The sequence below is a fragment of the Enoplosus armatus genome, chromosome 5 (genome assembly GCF_043641665.1).
Source record: "Enoplosus armatus isolate fEnoArm2 chromosome 5, fEnoArm2.hap1, whole genome shotgun sequence".
Lineage (NCBI taxonomy): Eukaryota > Metazoa > Chordata > Actinopteri > Centrarchiformes > Enoplosidae > Enoplosus > Enoplosus armatus.
Genome location: NC_092184.1, coordinates 7,228,108 through 7,253,209, shown reverse-complemented (window position 1 = coordinate 7,253,209; position 25,102 = coordinate 7,228,108). Strand labels below are relative to the sequence as shown.

Genomic DNA, 25,102 nt, shown 5'->3' with positions numbered 1-25,102 from the left:
AACAAACCCTAAATGTAATTCCTTGAATCTCCTTCCATGTTAAGAAAACATCTATCCATCATTTTGGTTACATTTATTTATGTATTGTTAGACTGAACTTCAGTTTAAATTTTGCATGTCAGCCTTTTCTTTTCTTGAAAAAAATAATACAGTAATCATGGTTTATATACAGTATACCATATCTGTATGTGTTGAAGAAAAAGCAATCTCTGGTTAAGTTTAATACTTTCAGTATTGGTATATCTATGATTGAGGTGAATAATGATATACACAGTGATGTCTTGGCTCATGCTAACTGAGGTTCATTTTAGTTGTAGGGTGGATAGCACAAAGGCTTAGTACAGTCCGTTCCAAATACTTTTCGGACTTTCATCAAACAAGCCACCGTGGATGTTGCTAAGAACAATGACTGCCTTTATTTCACACTGTTGTTTCAGGGTCAACGGGACATTCCTCAGTTCACAGGCCAGCACACAAGTTACCCACAGAGCGGAGTTACTGTACTGTTAAATCCTGAGAAAACAGCAGCAGCGTATGCCTCGCCCCAGACCGAGGCACACTTTATACCATTTGGTTTCAGTTCTGTGGCATAGACAAATTATGTGTAATTGTACGTGTTTAAAGTCTGTTGAAGAAAATGTCAACTGAAGGAAAACTCTCAACATGGGAAATAAATGAAGTAAACGCAGAGCTGAAAATCAGCACTTAAGGGACTGTTGTTGTTCATCTCATAGAAGTGCAGGAAAAGGAGAACGGAATTACAAGATGCATCTTGCACATATTACTGAGAGAAAAATAAGGATGCCACAGCTTGTTGAATGTTGCCAAGCTGTCGATGATAGATAGCTTTAAAGAACAGACTGCTTGTTTTTCTCATTCAAAACTTAAAAGTAGACCCTAAATAGTGACTTCATGCCATTCATATCTATTAGATTCACTAATGAGCTGAGAGTGCATTTAATACAAAATACAGTATATCTTTTCTTCATCTGTCGCACATGACCAGGATCCTTGAGCAATTTAAAGAGTCTTATAATTACAATTCATTTTTTAACTATACATAACAATGAGGACTTTTTTGAGTGAAATTACTCTCAACACACCCTGGCTGAAAATAACATGGTAACACTCTCTCACTGTAGCAAGATCACATTACAATAGTAGTAGGGGGCATGACAAAGGTGCCACACCAGGTCTCATCATTTAAAAATACCTATTAAAACCATTTAAAAATATACACTATACATGGGATTTCTGCCCATTTTCTTTAAAATACAATATCCCCATACACGTTCATGCTTTCACATGTTTATTTATCTTTTTATTTTATTTGAATACAGCTTTATTTTTAAGAACATGATTGCGCTGGAATATAAAAACACTACACCTGATTCCTTTTCAATGGAAAAAAACACAACAACAACAACAGGAAAACACAATCTGTTTTCCACTGTAGCCATAAAAGGCTCCCTCCCAGGGGGTTATGATCATCACTCCAAAAGCCACAACATCAGGGCACTGCCCTTCCACTCTTAAATGCCATCCACGCTCAGCAGTGCTGAACCTTGTCAATCCATGCAGAACTTGAACCACTTTCACTCTTTTTATGCTGCTGAAAGGGTTATCAGCTGGGGAATTATACCAGAAAGTATTGGGAAGTCTTCCCATGGAATAACACACTTGGGTAGTTGGTAAGCCAATCACAAAGTGCACAAGCAAAAAGATTTCAGGCCTGGCCACTCGCCAAGCCAACAGACAATAAAACGCTTCATGCTTGACAAGGCCTGCAGAAATTGGGCTACTGGTAAGAGTTTATTCCATGCAACAGGAGCACCTTTGATATACAGTATGTTAGTTAACCTTCCACAAAGGACAGGGGGCTCGATTTGAGACATACTGGTTTCCTCTCCATCTGCTTTGAAATGTCTGGCTTTCAGTGACTCTTATCAGTCTGTGTCCTTCTATTTTTAGTTAACAGATTCAGTCCAGATGTGAAATGGGAGTAAGGGGGATGGGGGAATCTGGGTTTTATTTTCAGGTTCTGCTGCTGAAAGTTTATACCCACTCAGTGTGAGTGTGACAAGATTCTTTCTACCAATGCATGGCTACGACTGCCACATCTGTCTGCTGTAATCTATTAGCCATAACAAACCTTTACAAATAGAAACACCATCTGGCGGCCATTGTGGTTTAAGTACAGCAGAAAGGCAAGTCTCAACTGGTATAATTCACAGTATTTCATGTTTTGATGATAGAACACTTGTTAAGAAAGATTTCATGCATTTGGTGAACATGTGTTGGTTTGAGATGCGCTAATTGAGTTCTGCAGACGGTTTTCAAATTACACAAAGACCAGAATGAAACCTGCTGGTTATCGGCACTTTCCTGTCTTTCTCACCCAACCAGATGCACACGCTATGACTAGGAATTTCCTCTTTGCGCTCTCTCATGTGACAGTGAGTGAATGGTTTATTATAAAATAAAAAGGTGTTTTGTGCAAGGTGCTCTGACAAATAAGCTTTTCGTCTGTCAAAACTTGACACTGAACAATATTTGAGCCACTGACAGACTGACTATGTGTGTTGGGCACCTCTGACAAGCTCACATACCTCATCTCTACATTGTAGTTTATATGCTGTCATCCCTGATTTTGTATCTTTTTAACTCAATATGAGATACAACATCTTCTTGGGAATGCCATATATATTACGCTGATACAGCAGTCAGAAACCAGCATACAAAGCAGGTAAAAACCTGAACTTCACTGTAGAACTAACTCTACTCTTTGCTTGAAAAATAAATGACAGGCAGTAAAGAAACAACATACAGTGTCTCGACAAAAGTTCCTTTGTCACTTCTCTGTTCTCTGTTGTGACTTTGCTGAGCTTGACTGCATCTTTATCAAATCTAATGAATGCGGTGCAGACATGACTCGCTGTTAGTGAAATACATGAATGCAAATGAAAGGGAAAAGTTATCTCCAAAGGTCGCTCTATATTCCTTTAGTCCTCATGGAATCTAAACAATTAGTTGGTTGCAACCAATGTGTCTTTTATAGCAATGCAATGAATTATTTAAGAGCTGTAGAAAAATATCTTAGGTATAATGTTTGGTAGCATCAAATGGGCTATTATCCTGGCCTGTACACTTTAGAAGAGGTTTTTTGGTTGGTGTAACAGTGATTTAATGAGGAGGGGGCAAAGATTATAATATGCTCACAATGGGTTCATGACTACTTTATGAGAACTACTGTATTCCCTCAGCCACTATTCTACAAACAGGGCATTATTAAAAGACAAATCTGACCTAATTTACTTTATCAAAGCATTTACAAACTCTGCTGGTCACACCAACTGGAACCATTTCAGCTTGAGACTTTACTTGACATTACATCTTTTGCACAGAGAAAAGGAAATTATAAAACACCTGGCACCACTGAATCTTACTTGATAAACATTTATACAAGCTGTTTATCATAATTCTTGGATATCTGAAAATTATAGGGTATGTAGACTGTAGTTAAGAAGGTTACTGCTGAGTGTCTGCGAAGCAAAGTGAATGTATTTGTAATCATGCAGCAAATAGTAAAACGCAATAAGAACATGTGTGCTACTTTTAGAATATTAATTAAGTAAATGCTCAGATGCCTGTAGATCCACTATATTACATTTGAATTACTGCATAACTTGATGTTCAATAGGTTTCCAACAATAAGAAGCTATTACAGTATTTCCAAACAGCTAACTGAGCTTATTCACATTTAGGTTAATATCATACATGGGGTGTAGCGTAGTAGACGTATATATTCTGTAAAACAATTTTATCTTTATTTTTAAGTGGTGAATCTGTGAAAAGATAAAGGTTTGTTCATTTTCCAAACTCTGTCTAATGTCCATCTTGATACAGCAGGCCAGAGCTGGGCTATACAACTGGATAGAGTTTCTGATCTCCAGTTTGATGGAATTGTAATTCTTTAATTTAATCTTTATTTAATCAGGCAGTCTCATTGAGATTGAGATCTCTTTTCCCACATTGCTATGGTGGGAATAAGGTCAATCAATGCAGTTTTCAATGTTGAGTCTATGACTATTTGGCCTAGACGACATAAAAGAGCATATTTATGATGGAGCTCAATTTATGCCAAAGTGGCACTGTTGTGAAAACTGTGACTGAGAGAGACAGTTTTTGAAATACGAAGGTGTAAGTCATAGTTTTGGCAACCTGCCGAATAATCACTGAACTTTGTATATACGGCCTGTTTCTATAAAAAAGCTTGAAAATGAGCACAGTACGTAGAGTAGCTTATTAGTATGCATGTATGCCTTATTTCTTTTGTGAAGCACTTTGTGACGTCTCTGCTCTTGAAAGGTGCTATATGAATAAAGCTTACTTACTTATTAAGCAATGTCAATCATAGTTTTACACCCCCAAGTGAGGTGAGTCATTAGCAGTTCACAGTTCATTTACAGGAGCAGCAAAGAAAAAGAAAGGTTAGTTTCACTTCAAAGTAAGCACCACCTCAGTATAATCTTCTTGGAAAACTATATCAAAGATGTGTTTTTCATCATGGGGATTTTGAAAATACTATGTTTACATATGACATCAGTTACATTGCTGGCACTTGTATCCCAAGAGATTTAAAATGTTAAAAATATTAAAGTGGAGTGGAGAATAAGATTTATTTCCTGCATCAACATTACAATCACCCAACAGCTCAAAGTGTAGGGATCAGAGCCGTGTTTCTTGCACATTCCCGTGATCTGATGAGACAGAAGACTGCTAGGTGAAGAGAAAAGAGATGACGCAAAGAGGATGCTTTTCAAGCAAGTAAAGAGGGATGCAGTATTTGAAGGAGGGTGTGTGTGCTATGAATAGATTTTTACTTATTAAATCTATCACAGCTGAATGAAGTACTGCATCCTATAGCCTCTGTGAGTAGTCATAGTTGCTTTGATTTATTAAGTTTATTTCCATAACTTTGCAGTCGTGCATTTTGTTGTTGTCTTATAGCTTTCCTCCTACTCACTACTTAATTTCTGTTATCCAGTTCAGCCGTGTCTATGCTTGTCATCTTGATTTGTTTTTGTTTATTTGCACCCTTTGCAATTATATGCTTTAAAAAAATGAACCTGCAAACACCTGCGTTAATATGTATTTGTCTTCTTTCTGTTTTTTATTATTTACGCATACAAATGCCATAAAGACATCAAGCTGTACTGCAGTGTTCCCTTTGGGCCATTCAGATTTCTGACCCCATGAATTGCATGCAAAACAAGGCTGTTTTAAGTACCTTGTAACGCAGTGTGCCCAAATCTGCCCTTATCACCCTCGACAGCCTTCAAATGACCACCACTACACCAAAAAGACAGAGTCACAACCATATGCCAGAGCCTAGTTTGAGGCATCAGGGGCAGTGAGAGCCAACCAGCCCTGTGTCATACTGAGATTACTGGCGAGTATGTCACATCCTGTTTTTGTAACAAAAATAAAACGTATGTTCATTTGCTACTCTTTACTATACTATACCACACTATCACAACTGCTCAACGTACAGTACACCTTGTTAATGACAACCTTTGTGAATCCTAACATAAATTATTAGGTATGTCTCTCTGATTAAAAACATTTTGCATTAACAGCAAAACAGTTAAGAGCACCCCAACAAGAAAATAATGTTGCATCGACTGTGGTTAACAGCAAGACAACAGCCTCACATTTACAAATACTGAGACTTTTTCTTCTATGCTCAGTGCATTAGGTATATCTTTGTATGCATCCAAAACACATTTGCTTACTATAATATAATATTGATACTGTAAACTGCCCACCTTTGGCTCCATCATGGTCCTTCAGGCTATCCTGATGCTTCATATCCATAAGGGAACTTTGTGTGCATAGCATGAAATACTAAAGGTTGTTGTAAACTAAGCTATATGCACACAAACAGGCAATTTGGACTAATCATAGATATAAGCATGTTGAATGCTAAAGACACAGATTGCACATTCTACACTACATTTCCGGGTGGGTTGATTAGGACTTGCAAAAAAGGACAAAGTTGCTATAAAATTATCAGTTGAATTAAAAGCAAATGCCATTACCTTCCTGCAGAAAATGTTTTCAAGCTCTGCATCATTGCTAAAGTTGAGATGTTACTAGTTCAGACTGGCACAGGTGTAACAGGCATGCATCCTCTACAGCAATTACATAATTATAAGGATCACAGCTTTGAAAAAAAAACATGCTCTGCAGGGGATATGCATTTATATGAACGGTGCCTTTATGCTTGTCAAATTGATTAGGATGACAGTAGGATGATATTCCATAAAGCTGCGTGGTCTGCACAGAGGTGATCCACATCTTCAAAGGGCAACTCTTTCCATCATAAAATTTTGCTGCACTTTGAATGTCAGGAGGAAAATGCTCACATTGAGTCACATAAATTTGAGCCGTTATATTAACATCTATATGACAAGCCTGCTACTACTGTAACAGCTAGTCAATACAATGCATGGTCAATCAGAGGTGCAGTATGTCTGTGCATCCAGATGGAAATGATGCACTATGTGAGAGCTTTAGTAGTTTAATCACATTATTCATGTATTCTTAGAATTACCTTAAACGTCAGAGTGTTTGTCCTAAAAGTGTGCTGCTGTGCTCCAAGTGTTTTTCCAAATTAAATACTTTTAGCACCAAACACTCCCCTTTGACTGAAAAAAGTGGCTGTAAAACGTTTGTAGCCTGCTCCTTCACGGAGAACGGAGTCCTAATGAAAATGTCTCAGGTAGTTGCAGCTGATCCAATTTGCATATCAGGCTTGGTAAATCAGACACACAGCTGAAGTATGTGAACTAATGTAATTCCTGCCTTGAGGCACCTCTCAGTACCACCCTCTAAAATGTCTACTTTTACAATACAAATGCTTTGCAGGCCCAGTTTTTTTTCTGCACGAGCAGAGCAACACAGTGATAAAACTAAGAAAGTTGTGCAGTGAACTATGAAGCTGGTAAGCTAAAAAGTCAAAAGAAGTGAAAAAGAAATGCAAAACTGTTTTTGACAATTCGGGAATTACCCAAAAAACCCTCAATGTCTTTCCACAGCTGTATAAGGTGATTGGCTGGTTTACAGACCAGCAGACTAAGTGGGTCCTATCGCGAACTCTGTTTTGTTTAAAGGGAGGCTAGAAACCTGTAGTTTTCACATTGTCTCTGCTCCACACCAGTCCAAACTAATACAAATATGCCAGCACAAACCAATTTCTGTCAAAATTGTTATCCTCACAAAGTGTTAAAGCCGGGCCAGCATATGTACTTCCTCTCTTTTGTTTTATACGTTTACAAAATCATCTATAAAATCAAAATCAAAATATCAAAATTGCATTCTTACCAAGCGTCTTCTTTCTTCTTCAACAGTGTTCAACAGCTGAGAGAACTCTTTGAATGACTGGGCTGAAATACAAAGAACACCATATTAAAAGGTGAAATACTGTATGTTTGGTAAATAAATGCGTCAACATGTATGATACATCATGCACAATATGTTCAACATTGAGCAAGTACACAGTGATCCACTGTGTTGTTATATTCAGATTATATAAAAAAAAGATATTTTAACACAGTGGCTCAGTCGTTAAACGTCAGATGTTCCTGGCACCCCACAAGGACTGTAGCATGGTGCTAAAATGTTTATTTGCACTGCAGCTTCAGAGCTTTCAGTGCAGCACATTATAGAACCTAATAAAATCATGCAGCTGTCCAATTTAAAAACCAAGACTAGCAGTAAAAAACAATACTTCAATTGAATGGAAGCCACTGATTGCTTCCCTTTATTTTCTTCCCCTGCTAGGCTTTACAATATACTGTCACAATGTAGGAGAGACTGATGTGGTAGAGATATGTTCACGCCATCTGGGCTGTACTTCAGTAGCTTACATTACATTTTGCAGGGCCAGATGAATTCCGAATACAATACATCTAATCTTATCTGCCAGAGAATTGTGCCATGATAGCTTCACAGCATCATTAAATAAGAGAGCCAGATACAGTGTGGCCTCTGTTGGTCAGCCCCTGTGACACCCCATGTCTAGCCATTTAGCAGCGGTCAAGCTGCTCTGCTTGCCAACACAGTAACATCATTATCAGCCACGACGGCCTGGCATGGGGACCCATGCATCATCTTAGACACTTTGGTCCATTTACACACCAAAGCTTTTAAAGACCAGGGAGCAATGATTTTGTGCCAGTGATCCTGCAGGCAGGCTTGCCTCCTATTAACGCCACCAGCTCTTTTATCAACAGCACAAACCTCTCAGGGGGTAAAGGGCACAGCTGGAGCCGTTGATGGGACAAGATTAGACTCCAAAGAAAGGAAATGGGAGTCAAAGTGAGGTTGCAGCTTGCATATCATTCACTGGTAAATGGAAGAAAGGCAATAGACCTGATGAATCACTGAATGAAATAAAATTTACTACCTCAAGAGAGGACGAATAAGGAAGATGAGCTTATAGGAAAATAAAGAGAGACATTTACCGTACATTCCCATTTTTTCTGCGTACTATAAGAAGATTTTTATATTTCGGATCAATTTTATGGGTTAACTTTTCAGATCTAGATGTAGACTTCATCTGACTTATTCCACCCCAGAAGGCTCTGAGCAGCTCTTGGAGACTAAAGGATTGACCTTCTGAGAGAAGGGCATGTAACTTTTCTAAAAATTTAAATTTCTATAGCCACATCAATCTTTTGGCCCCATTGATTCCTAGATAACTCGCGTGGAATGTGAATGTCACTGCAGGAAGTCATAGAGTGAAATCAATAAAAGGTCAGGTGAACCCGTCTGGCAGCACATACAGGATCCTGATGTTATGTGGGGAAGTTGGAAGCATCAAAGTGAAATATACCAATACTGCATCAAGATCGTGGCTGGCATTCACGCAAGGGTCTAGCTATGTCAGTCAGAAAGCTGAGTTTCATTGATGACTAGATTGATTCCAACAGGCTGTTTCATTTTTTTCCTCAAATAGTAATCGTGGCCTTTTCTCTCCGAGATGGTGAGCGAACACAGCAGTATAGCTTAGGGTATGCGGAAATCATTTCTCTTTAAGAAGATAGTGAACACTTAAATTCAATGCTTACACGCAAAATAACACATATAGTCAAATTATGGGGCAGGAAATTGTGTGTTGTGGATGCAAGGAATTTATTATTACATTGTGTTATTATTTCATGTTTTCAATTATGTTATGTTAACTGAATTTACAATACATTGTCTGTATTACACAGTCAATAAAATGCTTCCAAACAGATGGCATGGTTAAACCACTGGCTTCTATTGTGCCAGGGATTTGCACTGTAAATACAGAGCAGGTCCAGCTACATAACAGGTGGGCAGCTAAAATATCCATTGTTCAATCTGAGATCAACACTGCTCTTGATTGAAGGCCAGGGAAGGGGTGCATTGCCTCAAAAATAAAGCATGCTTGATTCTAATGAGGCTTGGATTTGGGTGTGGATTTTTCTAATAAGCATAATTGGTCTCCTGCACCCCGGCCTATCATACAGCCGCTGCAGCTTTGAGAGAAAAAAGGGAAGAATGACTATTCATTACGCATTCAGATGAACATTACAGCCTCATGTAGAGGAAGTCGATATCCAGTCTAGCCCTCACAGATGGACAGTAATTCAGCAGTCTCCAGCTCCGCGGAGCGCAGGACTCAAGCTGGGGATAATGAGCAATGCAAAAAAAAAAAAGAAGAGGAAGAAGAGGCCAGAGTCTTGCCCATTAGAGCCAGAGAGGCCCTCCGCACAGCTGCTTTCATATTCCTGTTGGAGGCTAGGAGGTTCGCACCTCCATTAATCTCTGACACTGATCACAATTAGTCCCTTTGATCTCTTATAGGCTTGAAAAGATACACGGGAAGCATCATAAGCAAATCAATAGCATTAATTATACATGCATCGCAGACAACTTTAAGATCTATACTCAAAGCCAAATCCCATTCCAAGAATTTGCAGAGTACGCTTCATTTTATCTGAAAACAAAAGTTTCCAGTGACTCTGACAAAGCTTTTCCCTTTACTATTAAATACTTTCACTGCTATCAAATTGCTCAAATATAATAATATCTTGTTTGGAGCACTTGATCCTTAGCCAGAGGACATTATCTCTTATGATACATGTAAGCACTGCAGCCAATTGGGTTCTAGTATCTCCCAAGAGAATCCTTGCGAATATGTCAGAAAAGGTTCTGACTGAGGTGACAATCTGACTAATTAGGAAGAGCAGAGAGGGAAGGACATGAAAGACTGCAAAGAGAGAGATCTGCCCTGCTGGGCTTGGCCAAACTGAACTTACCAATGTTCACCTCGTCATCTGTCTCTGCATCCCCTATGCACTCAAACTGGAACTCCTGCAGGGACTGGGAGAACTTCTGGACGGCAGCAGAAAGATCTGGAAAATCAGAGGATCTCAGCATCAGAACAAAACATTGTCTTCAATGTCTTAATTAAATTCTACATGTGTACAGTAGACAGCAAACTTAATGTAACCTCATTGCACTATGCACATACAGTGTAGCCACTCATGAACTACTTATTATAAGTAACATGGAGACTGATGCGTGGGTTATCTAATATCTAACATCACTTTGATTACTGACAAGTTGGCTGCAGGGTAAATAGAAAGAGAAAGTAGAAAATCCAAGCTCAGTTTTACATCCCAGTTCATCATATTCACCAGTGTACATGTAGATTTGGATCATTTCTCCCTATGTGCATAAAGTGGTACTTTCACACATAACCCCTGGCAGTTCTAGTGTTAGGTTTGCTATTTTTCATAGTCACAACAACAGCAACAAAATAGTGGAACATAAGACTATTGCTTGACAACTTCTGGGAGCAGAAGAGCGAAAGAATGCACTTTTATGATCTGCTGACTGTCCAATTCCATGCCCACTGACATTCATACAATAGCAGTTCTGTGAGTGACTGCAATATCTGCTATATTTACTTTATCACTTGTCCATTGATCATAATACTGAGATCTGTCCAGAAAAATTAAGCCCAGCTGAGCCGTCTAACCTTTGTGTCAAAAATGATGTAGTGCACATAGAAACTTAAAAACCTTAGAAAAATTCCACCTTTGGATACTCTCACACCACTAGATATAAATTTATGATGTTTATTGCATTCCAGGAGTTCAGTTGTGATAAAATGCTGTCCTATTTCTTTTCAGAGTGACATTTGACAACCTCCAGAGAACAGGTTTCAGCTTTTTGTATTCCAGCTTTCCAGCTGAGAAAAAGTGAGCCCTGCCTTTTATTAAAACATTCAATGGTGATGTCAGTGGAAAAATTGGTATCTCGGCGGTCTCAGAGGTATTTTTCCGATTGTTAATTTGCATTTGGCAATTTACTTTTAATTACTTTAAATAACAGTAGATACTTTAACAATACCACAGGACTATGTTATAGCCATCTGTTACATATATTTCAACCTTGCTCAGGAGAAATGATGCTTTTTGGTCCATCACTTTGGTATGTTGAATAGCTCTAAATATTTCATTACCCATGAGCCTTAGCAATTACTGCTGTAGAGAAGAACAAATCAGTCCAAGCATATTCACAAAGTTTCAATGTGGCAATTTAGGAACAAATCGCTGCACCTTAGCTGCGAAAATTATCTAAATATGATCCAAAATCAGAAAGAGAATTGATTCAAGCTGTTTTATTTAAGAAGTTCTACAAAGCTCAACCTCTACTTTCATCCTGCTTTTAGATCCTTGGGAGTCGTGGTTGACTTCTCTTGTTAAGTTTTGATGTATACAGTCTTGTACCTTTGACTTATCAGCAATGAGCCAGAACTGGCCAAGAGCAATTGCTCATTGTTTGTAGTGATGAGTCAACCAGAGAGTTACATGTCCATTCAAGAATTGAATCTCACCTAATACTGTCTACGGGAAAAAAAAGTATAGGTTTTCATTTCCTTAACCCTGCCCGCCCAACATAAACCCTCCCACTTCACTTCTGTAATATCCACGGAATAAATAGAAACATAAATGTCAGGTACCTAAACAACAACCTTAATTATTGTGATTAAACATGTGTCTAATGTTGTGTTGGTATTCAGTGTTTAGTTGATTAATGTGCTTTAATTTTTTTATATAGTTGTCATGGTAACTGTCTCAGTGTGAACATTTTTCAAAAGTTCATGTGGAGAATCAAAAGCTTAAATTCCCCAATTAGGCAACATGATGGCATAAGTGCTGAACTACAACTGATGTTAGAGTTTAGGACATTTTTTCCTCTCAGAAATAATAGCATGTACAAGGTTAAGAAAAATCTCTCTGTATTTGAGGCAGAAAAGACTGATTTCTTTTTTAAATTATTGAACACATTTGTACGAAGGCATGCATCTTGAGTTAAGATGGGGGAAATTAGTTCTAACAACTGCTGTACAAGACAAGACAAAAATAAACACTACTCAATTAGAGAGTAAAATGGATCTGGATTGTATCTTCAATATGACTCAGAAATGCATGACAACTTATAAAAGATACAGCATATGTATCCAATGATCTGCATGCTAGAAATCAGGCACACAAGTGGTGAGAGGATTTTATTTTGGTCAGATTCACAAGAAAATCACGTTGGGAGGAAAAGCAATTATGCAGCTTTCTAGCGCAAGGGGCAAAGTAACTGCAGTGCTGACCTGCGAATAGTTGACCGAGTGCATGAATCACTTGTAATTGTATTTAATGTTTTATTATGCAACTGATTTCAAATAGTTTCATACCTCAGTTACATAAAGGTTAGTGTGTGGGTCTGCTGTATTGGCACTGTGAGTATGTTCTTGCTGAGGTGAAAGTAACCTATGTTTACAAGTACTTTAAAGAGTGGGATGAAGCCTCAGCACGTAATGGAGGCTTTTAACATTTCATAATTCAGATGAATTTGTAATTAAAACAAAAACAAGATGGAGATTCTGAAATACTCTGACATTTTAGTTGTCAGCCCACACGGTTTGAAATGTACACATTTTTCTCATATCCATTGCTGACAATGACTCACTAATTGCTTCTCTCCTTCTTTCTTCTCTCACAGTCAAGTCTTTACTTCAAAGAGCTGTGAACTCAACAGACTCTTGTCTAGAAAGTAAGACAAAGCAGACACTAATATACAGTATATAGTGTTGATACTTCAACCAATGTGTTCATGTGATAAAAGACTCATTAATTACTGCACATGACAAAAGGAGGTTGGGTTTTTTATAAATTCTACTTTGCAAGTCTGAATCAAAACTGCAGTAACTCAGTTTTAAAGCTTTGCAGGGTTTATTTTGCTGTGTGTAACTGCACATACTGTATGGATATGTACATTTACACATGCTTTTCAACTATGATTTAACTGATATTTAATTGATTACTTTTATCAACTATAATAATATTGCCTGAAAGTTGAAAGCTGTCAATAACTTATGAAACTACTGACCTTCGAATTTCCAGTGTTTGCTAGAACATGCCTCTTTGTCCATAATGGATATTGTGTTGCAACCTATACAGCTCCTACTGTGAAAACAATAGTTCTAACAAGCATCGCAAAGTAGAAACCGGCCTAAAAAACCCACAAAAATCAATGCTCTCATCAGGAACATAAATTGCTTGGAAGGTCTGATAAAAAGAATCATTGAGATACAATATAATAGCAAGCATCGTCATATATTGTACATTGTATCTCAAAGTATTTTAGCTACCGGTAGGGACACAATAACAAGACTTTCATTCAATGAGACCACAGATTGAAAGGCTCTTAAGAGACACCTACAGTATCTAGTGAGTGTGTCTGACCACTTGTATAGGTTGCTGAGGCTGCCCTGAGTGCCACTGAGTGGAACCTTTCCAGAAGATGTATTGTGCCAGTGATGTGGTCCTATCATTCCTGCTTTGACTCTAAAGCTGCTGATATGAGATCAATACCTAGCTGCAGTTGTCTGGATGTGCTCGCAACACCATCAATAATGGAGGATCTTTTAGCTCTGACGTTCAGACAGGCCCCGATCTCAAAAAACAAACCTATGCTGCCGTCAATTGAATGCATTGTTTTCTTGTAGCCAAAAACTAAGGAAATGAGTACACCTTAAAAAACTTTAACAAAATCAACAGGATCATCTGGTCTTTGCTTTCTTTGCAATAATTCTTAAGTTCTTAACAGCATCCAACATAACGTGGGGCTACTCTGTACCAACTGAAATGTGTCCGTAGCACAAAGTCCATATATAGTGGTCCGATTAGTCTTGTTTACTTCTAAACTTCTACGTTCTTGTATGGCTGCTTGTGTTAAGACAACACTTAACAATTGAGAAGCTTGGCTTATTCATATTCATATTTCTGAAAGTAAGGTTCTTAATTCTGGTATCAGCAACGAAGCTCAGGTGTTGACTCAGCACTATGCTGTAGCAATGACAATAACTAACTGTAACATATTTCAAATGTTCAGAGGTTTCTGGATTTGTTTTGCTCTTAAAAAGGTTTTAAAGGGTCAGGTCAGTAAAACTGCTAAAAACATAATGGTACAAACTATATTTTTTAATTTAACTTTTCCTCAAAATGTCAGTTTCACTCGTTTCACCTGAAAAGTATTCTTGGCTGCCACAGCCACAGGGTAGGTAGAGGTATAAAACACTTTCATGGTATGCATGCAAGTTATTTGCTTGCTATCTTAGTAAAGGCTAAGGAGACAAAGTTAAATGGTATCCGATACTGTGCACCTTTTAACAAAGGAAAAATAATGATAATTTCAGCATTTATCATTAGCATTTCACCACAGCTCTCATTAGGCTTTGACAGCGCACTGTGTCAAGTGCTTATGGGAGATGTGGTTAAGACAGCTGCTGGAGCAGAAGATAGCCCAGAAGTGGGACAGTACTTTGGTTCTCTATTCCTCAGTAACAAAATACTACACTACCAGCAAGCTTCGGCTAGTTACTCACTCACCTCACTTGGAGTAGCAAGGAAACTGATGACGAGGAGTTAATCCCCTTTAAAATAATAATTTCATTATCACTATTGAAGCTTACTGTTCATTCTCTGCAGCTGCGTGTACCTATGCATGCCTGCTGCTTGCTTTTTTTCTGGCTTTAAATTATGTTTTGTAGGAAGAGAAAGAAAACAGAGCCTTGAGGGCAACAAAAACATTTATATGTGTGCATATGTGTTTATATTTAACATTTATATGTGTACAGATTTTTAATGTTTCTTTTTTTTTATTTATGATGGGGGGGTGTACCTCCTGCACCTGTGCATTTTGATAATAATATATGATGTATTCCACTGTAACAGCTTAATAACTTTATCCTCTGCATCTCTACTCTAAATTAAAGCACCTTAATAGTCTACGTCTGGTGTATGATTTCTGTCACAGCATCAGAGCTTAAGGAAATAGGTTGCCTACATGATGAGGCTCGCTAGTAACACCCTGTTGCTGCTCTACGTTGATATGAACATATACATGAATACATACCTATGATATTTTAATTACGATCTGGCACAACAATTTTGTGTTTACTTTCTATTCATATGCATTATTTACTAAGTTTGGGAATGGCCACAAATGATTTTGGCCGTCTCCTCATTAGTGGGTACTGCAGAAAATATTGCTACAGCAGTGCTCAAGAAACCCACTCCCTTAAAGTGATCACAAGACTGGAAAGAGAATCAGTATAAAGTAAGATAAATGAGAAGCGTAAATCTTTAACATTAAGCAGGCAGTAAAGGCATAATCAGTCTAACAAATCCCAGTTTGTACATTTAAAAGTTTTAGTGGAAACAACGCAGGTAAAGACCATCTGCTTTCAGGGTGTTTTATCAGTTTAAATGTCAATGCTTACTGTTGGCATTCTGCATCCAAATATTTAAGTCCACTGAAGAATTAAGTTTGTTTATCAGCTTTTTGATTAAGCAATGGTGTCATGTAGCTTCAAAGTCTGAAAGTTGTTGTAACCAAATCAAATTATAGTAAACTAAATGACAGGGCAAGTCTACAAATGCATTAAAAACTCCTTTAAGTACTCCAGTTTTCATGTTTATGGTGCTCTGTGCAGGCTTGTCATGTCATTACTGGCCATATTACAGTGATTAGAGTAAATAACACCTCACAGGTGATATTGATGAAATACAACAACAAGCCAGATTAGCTTCCATTCTCGAAAAAAGGGAGAAAACAAAGAAAAGACAGAAAGACAGAGGCACCGTTGTTGGCTGTATAGGAAGTAGAGACTTCATGGTTCCCCAGATATTTCATTTTACTCCTTTACATCTCCTCTGACAGAAGCAGGGATTTGGTGCATAGCACTTGGAGTATGTGTGGTGAAAAAGAGCTGTGCTGTTCAGGTGAGTAATAAAAGGAAAGAAGCGTAACTTTGATAAGGTCTGAATCTGAAGATGTTATTTACCACATGAAGTGTAACACTGAAATAAGAAAAGAAGGAGCTATTGCTGCACGAGCAAGAAAATGACCTATTTTTTAAATTTTGACTCATTAATACACTATTTATACCTCCACCTTAAAATAGTGCCTTCTAATTTTATTACACTCAGCAAACATCTTATCTTACCCTGCATGCAATTTTCCTGACACCGTATTTGACCTGCAGTAATGATCCTTCACACGGCGGGCAACGCGCAACGGGGAAACAGAATGAACAATAGTTCTGTGTACTGTCCTCCCATGTTTTAATCAAAGAGTAGAGCTCTGACCAACCAACCAAGACATGACTGGATGGAGCAGCTACCCCAGTTAGTGCCCAGAGTGTGAGATGAGAGAGAGGACTATGGCTGTCAGTCACCACACAGCAGAGCCCCCTGGGTACATCCTTTATCTCGTCTCCAGGGCAACCACATACTACCAAATTCCATCTGCTGACAACCCCTGACAAAACACAGACAACAGTGCAGGGAAGTCTGCAGCTGAAGCTCATGCTTACATCAGTTAGTTATTAGGACATGAATTATATGCATAAATTCTGCAACAGCAATTTAGATTTTCACAGTTTTGGGGCTTTGCCTCATGTGCGTGTGGTTCTGAGGTTTGCATAGTATATGTGTCATACAAGCAAAATATCAAGACTTCTCTTTCATTTCCCAGATATACTGGTATCTAATGATATATTAGCCAAAAATGACACCAATGCTTGCGAACAATTTCTTTACTCTTTCCTCAATATATATCCTATAATCGTGTAACAAATGAATACATCTATGTCATTACATTTGGTATTACAAATGAAAATGCAATGGTATTGTAAAAATATGACATGCCTAACCCTAAACTGACTTAACCACATAATCATAATGCAGCATGTCACTTTATGCTTGTGTGGTATTATTATAGCTAAAAATGTTTGTCATAAACTGCTAAATAGCTAAATAAATAATATAGTCTGAAATATCACATGCCAAAGAGAGACAAACTGCACTAACAAAGAGCAGGATTAAAGCTTGCAATAAACGAATATTGAGAGGGTTTGGGCGATATGACCATATACCATGAAAATGTGTCCACCACAATGGAATTATAAATAAAGAGAATCAAGCATGGTATAGTTATTTTAAACAATTTCTTAGTTGTATTTACAGACCAATTATTGTATAGTGATATATACCGTTACCACGTTGCCATAGCGCGACAAACATACTCGTATGCAGTCCTTTTTCACACAAATGTTCATGTTATTTTGTCACTTACAGCTGCAAGCTTAAATTACAAAGAAAGTATTTAAAAAATGTCCTGTTGACTAGCACATGTTGAGGCATGCTAGAACATCAGCGTACTGCACTTCCAGCGCTGTGTGTTATGTGACTGACATGCTCATCACAACACTAATTACTAAGCAGCATCCTTGTTGTGCTTTTACTCCTCCGAATATTCTTAGGGGTTTTAATGAAGTGCTTTAACACAAATTAGCGCTGAAAAGCTTTTAAAATCTCTAAATGTGTTCCATTAAAAAGCAACAACTTGCACGATAAAGAATTCATCTTCAGCTTTTGCTAAACAGCTACACATTTGCACTTCCCCTCAAATGACTCAGAATGCACTCAAGGTATTTTCTGTTTAACATTTACGAGGCACAGTCCCAGACTTTCTGTCTTTTATTGAGGCAAACAAACAAAAATAAAAGCATACTGCAACAATGCTCTTCTTTTGTAGAGACAGTTCACTGTCTGCCTGTACATCAACATTGTAGTGTGAAACATCATAGCTACTTTATCTTGTCAGTGAGACACAGCCTATTTCAGATGGGAAGGTCTTCAAAGGGGAACGCTTCTATGCTCCCAGCTTAACGAGAGACGGGGAGATCTCTTTGATGCAACAGTAGGGTGCATTGTGCCACTTTGATTCCATTTGGAGGGATTGTAACGGGGGAGTGGCCCTTCAGGTAAGGCCTCTTCCACCTGCTTACTATTACGTCCTCCTGTCAGTCGCCCAGCAGGAGACAGAATACAGCTGTGAGGAGAGCCAACCAGACGGGCCCTCGCACTCCCGGAGCATACCAAATGAAACCCACTGCCAACCACTGCCTGAAACAAAGCCTTATCTAATAACTCTACACTTGCTGATGTAGTAGCAGGCTGTAACTTTAAGTGGCAGCTGGTCAACCTGCAAACTAATTCTTAAGTGACAGAGAGGTTTTAATATGGCTGAATAAAACATGAACGGACTACAGAACATAGTCTCTGGGGTGCAGTGACACAGCCTACATACCGTGTGCTTTACAATTACAATGCCTGTTAGTGATGCCTTGTGATGCTATTAAGTTTTCACACCACTTCTTTCCAAAGCATGAAAGGGAGTTTGGCGTGGTGTGACAACATGTTGGGGATTAAGACTGGGAACTTAAGCAATACTACTAAAGAGTGCAGAGCCTCTAAAAAGGACTTAAGTACTGTCAAGCAAACTGTGTCTCTGGTATTTTGAAGGAATAAGTATAACGAGTAATCTATAATGACTTGTTTACAGCAATCTGCTGCGTGTGTGTGTGTGTGTGTGACTACTGGCTTCTGCATTAAATCAAGGAATCTAAATGTTGTAAGAATGCACAGGTCACTGATGATCAGAGTATGACATGGAGAAATATAGCTTTTATACCCACCTGTCCCTGCAGAATACACATCTGCATTGTTTTCATCTATCTAAATTGTTGAAAACAATTGTAGAGATGGAAGATACTGACCCTGTGTCTTTGATATGAGGCAGATGCAACGCTACAGCCTATTCTTAAGCTCTAAAGAAAAAGATCAGAGTTATTAGCCCTGCGATTCTGCGGGAATAAAAAAGCCAGCCAGGCCAGCCTACACCATTTATCACCAAGTCTACAGCCTTTAGACTGAGTTGAGAGATTTTCTTTCGGAAGACACACAGACACAACACATCTGCCACAACTTCTGACAGAGATTAACCTGCCTCTGAAAGAAAAAGCACTCATAAAATGGCAGAATGTCACATTTGTAGTAATAGTTGGCATTGGACTTTTCACAATAAGATTTTACAAAAGGTCTATTTTCTTGCTTTTATCAAGGCAAGAACACACTTCCAAGTAAGACAATTTAAAAAAAGAGGTGTGCAAAACTTTAAACCCCCCACTGTTTACACACTTTCGGATAAAACTTGGCAACCCATGGGGCCAGGTGCCGGAGACTTTCTAATGTGCCATCCAAAGTCTGAGTTTAGAATGTGCGTAGGCTAAGTCGACGTGCAAATTCACCATCTTTTACCACACAATCTTTTGCTTCATCACAAGAATATACAGCACGCCCATAATGTTTGCCAGCCAAGTCTGCATGAGTTGTTTTTAAAAAGGTGACGTGTTTACCAAAGCAAAATTACTGGAAGACAATGTCACTAAGTCCTTGTCCTTTCATCTTAACATATTAACATTGCATTTTGGGAGACACAGCACTTACCTAAAGGGAAGTTAGTCTAATAATTATTCTAATGTTAAGCTATTTGGTGACTTCAAGCCTTGACAACACGGCATTTCATCTACATTTGCGAACCAAAAGACGAAAACGCATGTATAGTAAATAATGCAACAATAAAAATGTCCAGCTGAAGAGAATGAGTGAATTTTTAATGTTGTGGAGGAGAAACACAAATACATCACCTTATCCTTTTCAGTCTCAAGAATCACTTGAGATTCTCACACTCGGTGTGAAAATCACTTTGACTGACAGAGTACCAACACTTCAGAACAGACGTCAATCTGGAACATTTCCCTGCGCAGTCTGAGGGGAAGCAGCTTTTAGGAATACAACGTCTAATCCTTTTATTAACATCTGTCCACAAAAACTCCCTTCCACATTGCTTGCAGTGCTGCGTGAGCTGTGCTTATCGCTTTGCTCAGCTTTATTGCTAAACAAGTCAAATAATGTACTGTATTCATTTCCATTACATGAGTTCAAATTCATCAAAACAGGTAAAGCAGCAGCAATACATTATAAATGGTATAATCCTGCAACACACAGTCCGCTTTACAGTCACAGTCCAACAGACACACACACACACCGAAGCAGAATGATGTTCAGTCAAATGCTATCTGAGGGAGGATGGGGGATGGTTATACAAGCATGTTTACAGGACATTTCCTGTTGCTGAGCCTTGGGAGCATCATCTGTCCTCAGACAAACAAACACTCAAGAGTTCCCAAAACTGAAAGCTATTGTGAAATCACTTTTATCAAGAAAGCCTCACGTCATGTCCTCATTTAATAAAATAACAGTCACTAATTATAGCTATATTAAGTTGCATGAATACCTCAAGATTATGCAGGCACAGTTGGAACAAGTAAAGATGCTGTTTACAGACTTGCTAAATACTGTAATTTTTATTAGAACAACACCCATGCGTGTCAGCCATTCATTACCGCGTGTATCCCAGGGAGGAGGCATCACTCTGTGGCTGGTGAACAGACGTGGGCATGGGGTGGTGGCAGGGACACATCAGATAACATAATAATGGGCTGTCTTCTAGTTTAGAATTTTTTAAAGCTTCTGAAAATTAAATACTTACTCGGATTGATGAATCATCTTAAAAAACAACATTCTTTTAAGGAGGTTTCAATGATAACTGTTTAGAGGGGAAAAAACACACTGCTTAAATGCAAAATACACCTCAAATTTAAAAACTAGAACAGTTTTGCAGAAGACTCCAGGCCCAATCAGCAGATATCTGGTGGAGGGGCAGTGATGCACAATTTTCTAAAGCACGTGCAAGAACAAGCAGTTGGCTTGCTGTTTTACAAATCCGTACAAATTATGAGTGAAGGACACAAGCCATCGCCCAAAGGCTGCCCGAGTCTAAGCCGGTCTCTGAGGATTCCTTCAGGGACCAGCTTTGGGCCTTTAGTGCACAGTGTTTTTCATCCACATTTATCAATGTCATTAAATTGTGATCCATATTGAGTATGCTCTATAGCAAAAATGCAATATACCACACGATAATAGTTTTTGCCACTTGGAACAGCTTTTAACAATATGATTTTTTTGCCAGCAACTCAGTTTAAACTGTAGAAAATATGGATGGAGCATCTGTGACATCGCCTGTAGTCTTCTGAAAGCTTGTCCTCTGAATCGAATGACCCGATGATGTATTGTGGCCACTCTTGGGATACAAGCTCCTACATCCTACGCTACAGGCTCATGACAAAAGCCAAGTAAACAAGTGGTGGTTGAAAAATGTCAAACATCTAGCGAGCTAAACAGTCTCAAATATTTTTCTTGGGTGCTGGCCAGCCAGGCTAATGAATATTGGACTTACAGTACATGACAGGTGGTGAGAAAGAGGGCTGCAAATGGGATGCCCATGGTGCTCTGTGTGTGTTTGATGTAAGTGATTAAACATGATGAGGTATTCTGATATGTAAAAATAATGGATGACATACAGGGCAAAAAAGACTCCTCTGCCATGTCCATTATTTTGTACATATAAAAAATCTTATGTGTGTTCAAATTGTCATTTCTTTGTTTAACTTTTTCAGTTTAATTAATGGTTATGTTCCTTTTACCCCTGGAGTTAGCTGATAGCACAAATCATATGTATTATGTCCTATTACACTATTTCAATAGACACCTGCCAGCCAATTAGAAGTATTTTCCGTGCCAATGGTACCCAGGGCAATTATTTGCTAACATGAATCAGTAACATAATATTATATAGCATTAAGATTTTATGATATACGTTTGTTTTTTAGTTTTTCTGCCTGCGATTTGTTAAAAAAAATGCTTGATGCAACTTGAAGCTGTAAAATAAACTCAATAAAACTAAAATTGAAAGAAGTAACTGTTAAGTAAACAGTTTCCGCTTCTCATGTCTATATAGTAAATATAGAGCCACAGCCAGCAGCTTGTCAGCTTAGCTTTGCATACATTGCAAGAAAGTCCACCTACCAGCACTTCTAAAGCTCCCAAATTAACATGTTATCTCTGTTTGTTTAATCCGTGTAAAAATGGCAAGTTGAGGTGTTATGTGGGGTTACATATCCAACCCTTTCTTGTGTGGGCCTATAGTCACTTCCTGGAGTCTTGCCAGGCAGGGATTACAAGAAGTTACTGAGCCTGGCCAAGAAATAGTCCTGGACACAGCCCCCCGTAATACCACAACTTGACGTTTTTACTTTACGGTTTTTGTACAGATTTAACTCGTTAATTGGTGAGCTTTAGAGTTACTGGTCGGTGGATTTTGTTACTGTTGGACTGAGCCAGGCTTGCTGTTTGCCCCTGTTTCCAGTCTTTGTGCTATGCTAAGCTAACCAGCTGCTGGCTTTAGCTTTATATGAGAATGGCATCGATCTTCTGCATCTAACTCTCGGCAAGAAAGAGAATAAGATGAAAAATTTGAATTTAAAATGAGAATTTCTCAAAAAGTCAAACTATTAATTTAAGGCACTTCCACATTTGCTTCATTTAGTCAGTGTGACTGTTGCTTGGCGTCCTATGTTAGCCACACTCTCTCACCATTTGAATACCAGATAGACTTTAAGTTGATGCCTGGCTAACTGCTCAAGTGCTTTGTAGACAAACTTACCTACCACATCTGAAATGTATCATTATTTGCCTTGTATCTGTGGTTTCTCCCACCCTACTCACAAAGGGATAATTAGTGTTTTTAGTGTATTCAATTACTGCAGTCAAGCGGAGGGATTAATAAAAGTCAGCAGTTGTTATTTACACCAGGTGTGAACAGTCAGAAACAGACAGTAAGGCAAAGCTATTTACAGCATGTGCAGATACATGTTACTTGCACGTGGAAGAAATGATGCATACCAACAAATACCTAAGTTCAAAATGTAGAGGTATTTGGGAATATTTAGACCACAATCTTCATCATGAGCATTAATACATCCATTTTAATAGGGATATGGCTAAGACTGCAATGTTTCCATTACCATGTTTACATTTAGAAGAGGCAAACATGTAGGAGACATTATATATATATCTAAGAGTTTGTCTACATTGTCTACTATTCAACTTTGAGACATGAGATGATTACTGTTAAAAAAAAAAGGGTCCATTAAAGGTCTTCCAGTAATGTCACCACTGATGGCAGGTCATAAAGGGTCATAAACCTCTGTGGCGTCATAAGTTAAAGACCATCAATAATTTACTTCCGTCTCTTTGCTTCCCGCGCTCTCACTCCACCCCTGACTGAAACTGGGCTTTCCAGTTAAAGAACTGTTTCACTCATTACTACAAAGAAAAGACAAACATTGAGTTGTGGCCATGTTTTTGGGTTAATTTACTGTAATAGTTTACACATTGAGGTTCATCACCAGTTGATTTACATTCCTCTGTTTTAACTGTCAAGTTTTCAAGAGACCAGAGACCTAGGACATGGAGGGTGGGCTCCAACCGGGCCGTGGCTATGCAATTTTCCTGCATCCATAAACCAGTCAAAGGCAATCAAAGTCTCAATGCACTCGCCACTGTCGTATATGCATAGCACAACCTGGGCCATTAAGGTTTTATTTGGTATTAAACTGCATGGACCTTTGACTTCCCAATACTGAGTATCCTCACTGCCATGAATAAACCATCCAGCAGGGTATTCCTGTCCACCTGTGGTGCCCCACCCACTAACAGAACAGTTTTCCTGCCATAAAAGGTATGAAATAGGTTTGGCCTTCAGCTGCCCTCAGAAATAGTAAGATTCTTTCAAATACATTTGGCGAAAAATGCCAAGTGCTCCTCACTGTTTTTGTTGACATGAAATATCCCCATAGTAACATGGAACTGAAACTATTATAGCAATTGATATCTTGAATGTCATTTTGGTTAACCAGCGTCGATGAAGTAAAGTAACTGCTTTACTCTGTAGTTGTCTTTGTGTACATTTGTCCATCCATCTCTCCATCATGCACAAAATTTAAGCTGCCAGACCGGACTTTGAAGAAAAATATTGGGATATAATGCATATAATTGTCCCACTTTTTAAATGACTGATTAGTCCAGGACAGTTGATTGTCCCAAAACTATAATTTGTAAGGACAAAAAGTTCATTTGTATTTTATAACTTTTATAAGTTGCACGGTGGATTTGCTTTATTACAACTCAGCTCAGTGCTCACGACACAACAGGCCCATATAATACAAAATGGGCCTATCTTGGCTTGCACCCCCATGGTATGGTAAACACTCTATCATGCCCGTATATATATGGCACAGAGGCAATTTAGATGTGCACACATAGTCACAGACACATACAGACTAATACTGTGCTGCATGTTAAAACTAATAAAATGTATATGCTTTAATGTGAAAAAAGTTTGACATTGTAACTTCAACCCCTGTCATTAGGTAGTATTTCAGCTTCAATGACCGAATGCCTGCCTTGTCCACAAGAGCAACCAAAAGCACAACCATGTACAGATTCTGTACTGAGAAGGAATGGTGATGAAAAGCGTGAAAGCATGATAAGAATGATGCTTTCTCACAGTAAAGGCTGACAGGACCGTGCCAGGTTGAATCGTGAAAAAAATTATTATTGCACTGAGTGATGGGTTTGTGAGTTCATTGCAACACACTGCTGTGGCCTTCCAATCCTACTCCAAGCCAGCTATT

At 38.4% G+C, this 25,102-nt stretch overlaps 1 protein-coding gene across 1 annotated transcript in view; it reads right to left on the bottom strand.

Annotated features, from left to right (window-relative positions):
* The window catches only part of LOC139285140 (rho GTPase-activating protein 42), a 56,643-nt gene that overhangs the window by 30,537 nt on the left and 1,004 nt on the right, over positions 1 to 25,102 (bottom strand). The window contains exons 2-3 of the mRNA XM_070905623.1: positions 10,353 to 10,448; positions 7,387 to 7,448 (exon numbers count right to left, since the gene is read on the bottom strand). Of these exons, the coding sequence (XP_070761724.1) occupies positions 7,387 to 7,448; positions 10,353 to 10,448 (158 nt within the window). The remainder of the gene's footprint in view (positions 1 to 7,386; positions 7,449 to 10,352; positions 10,449 to 25,102) is intronic.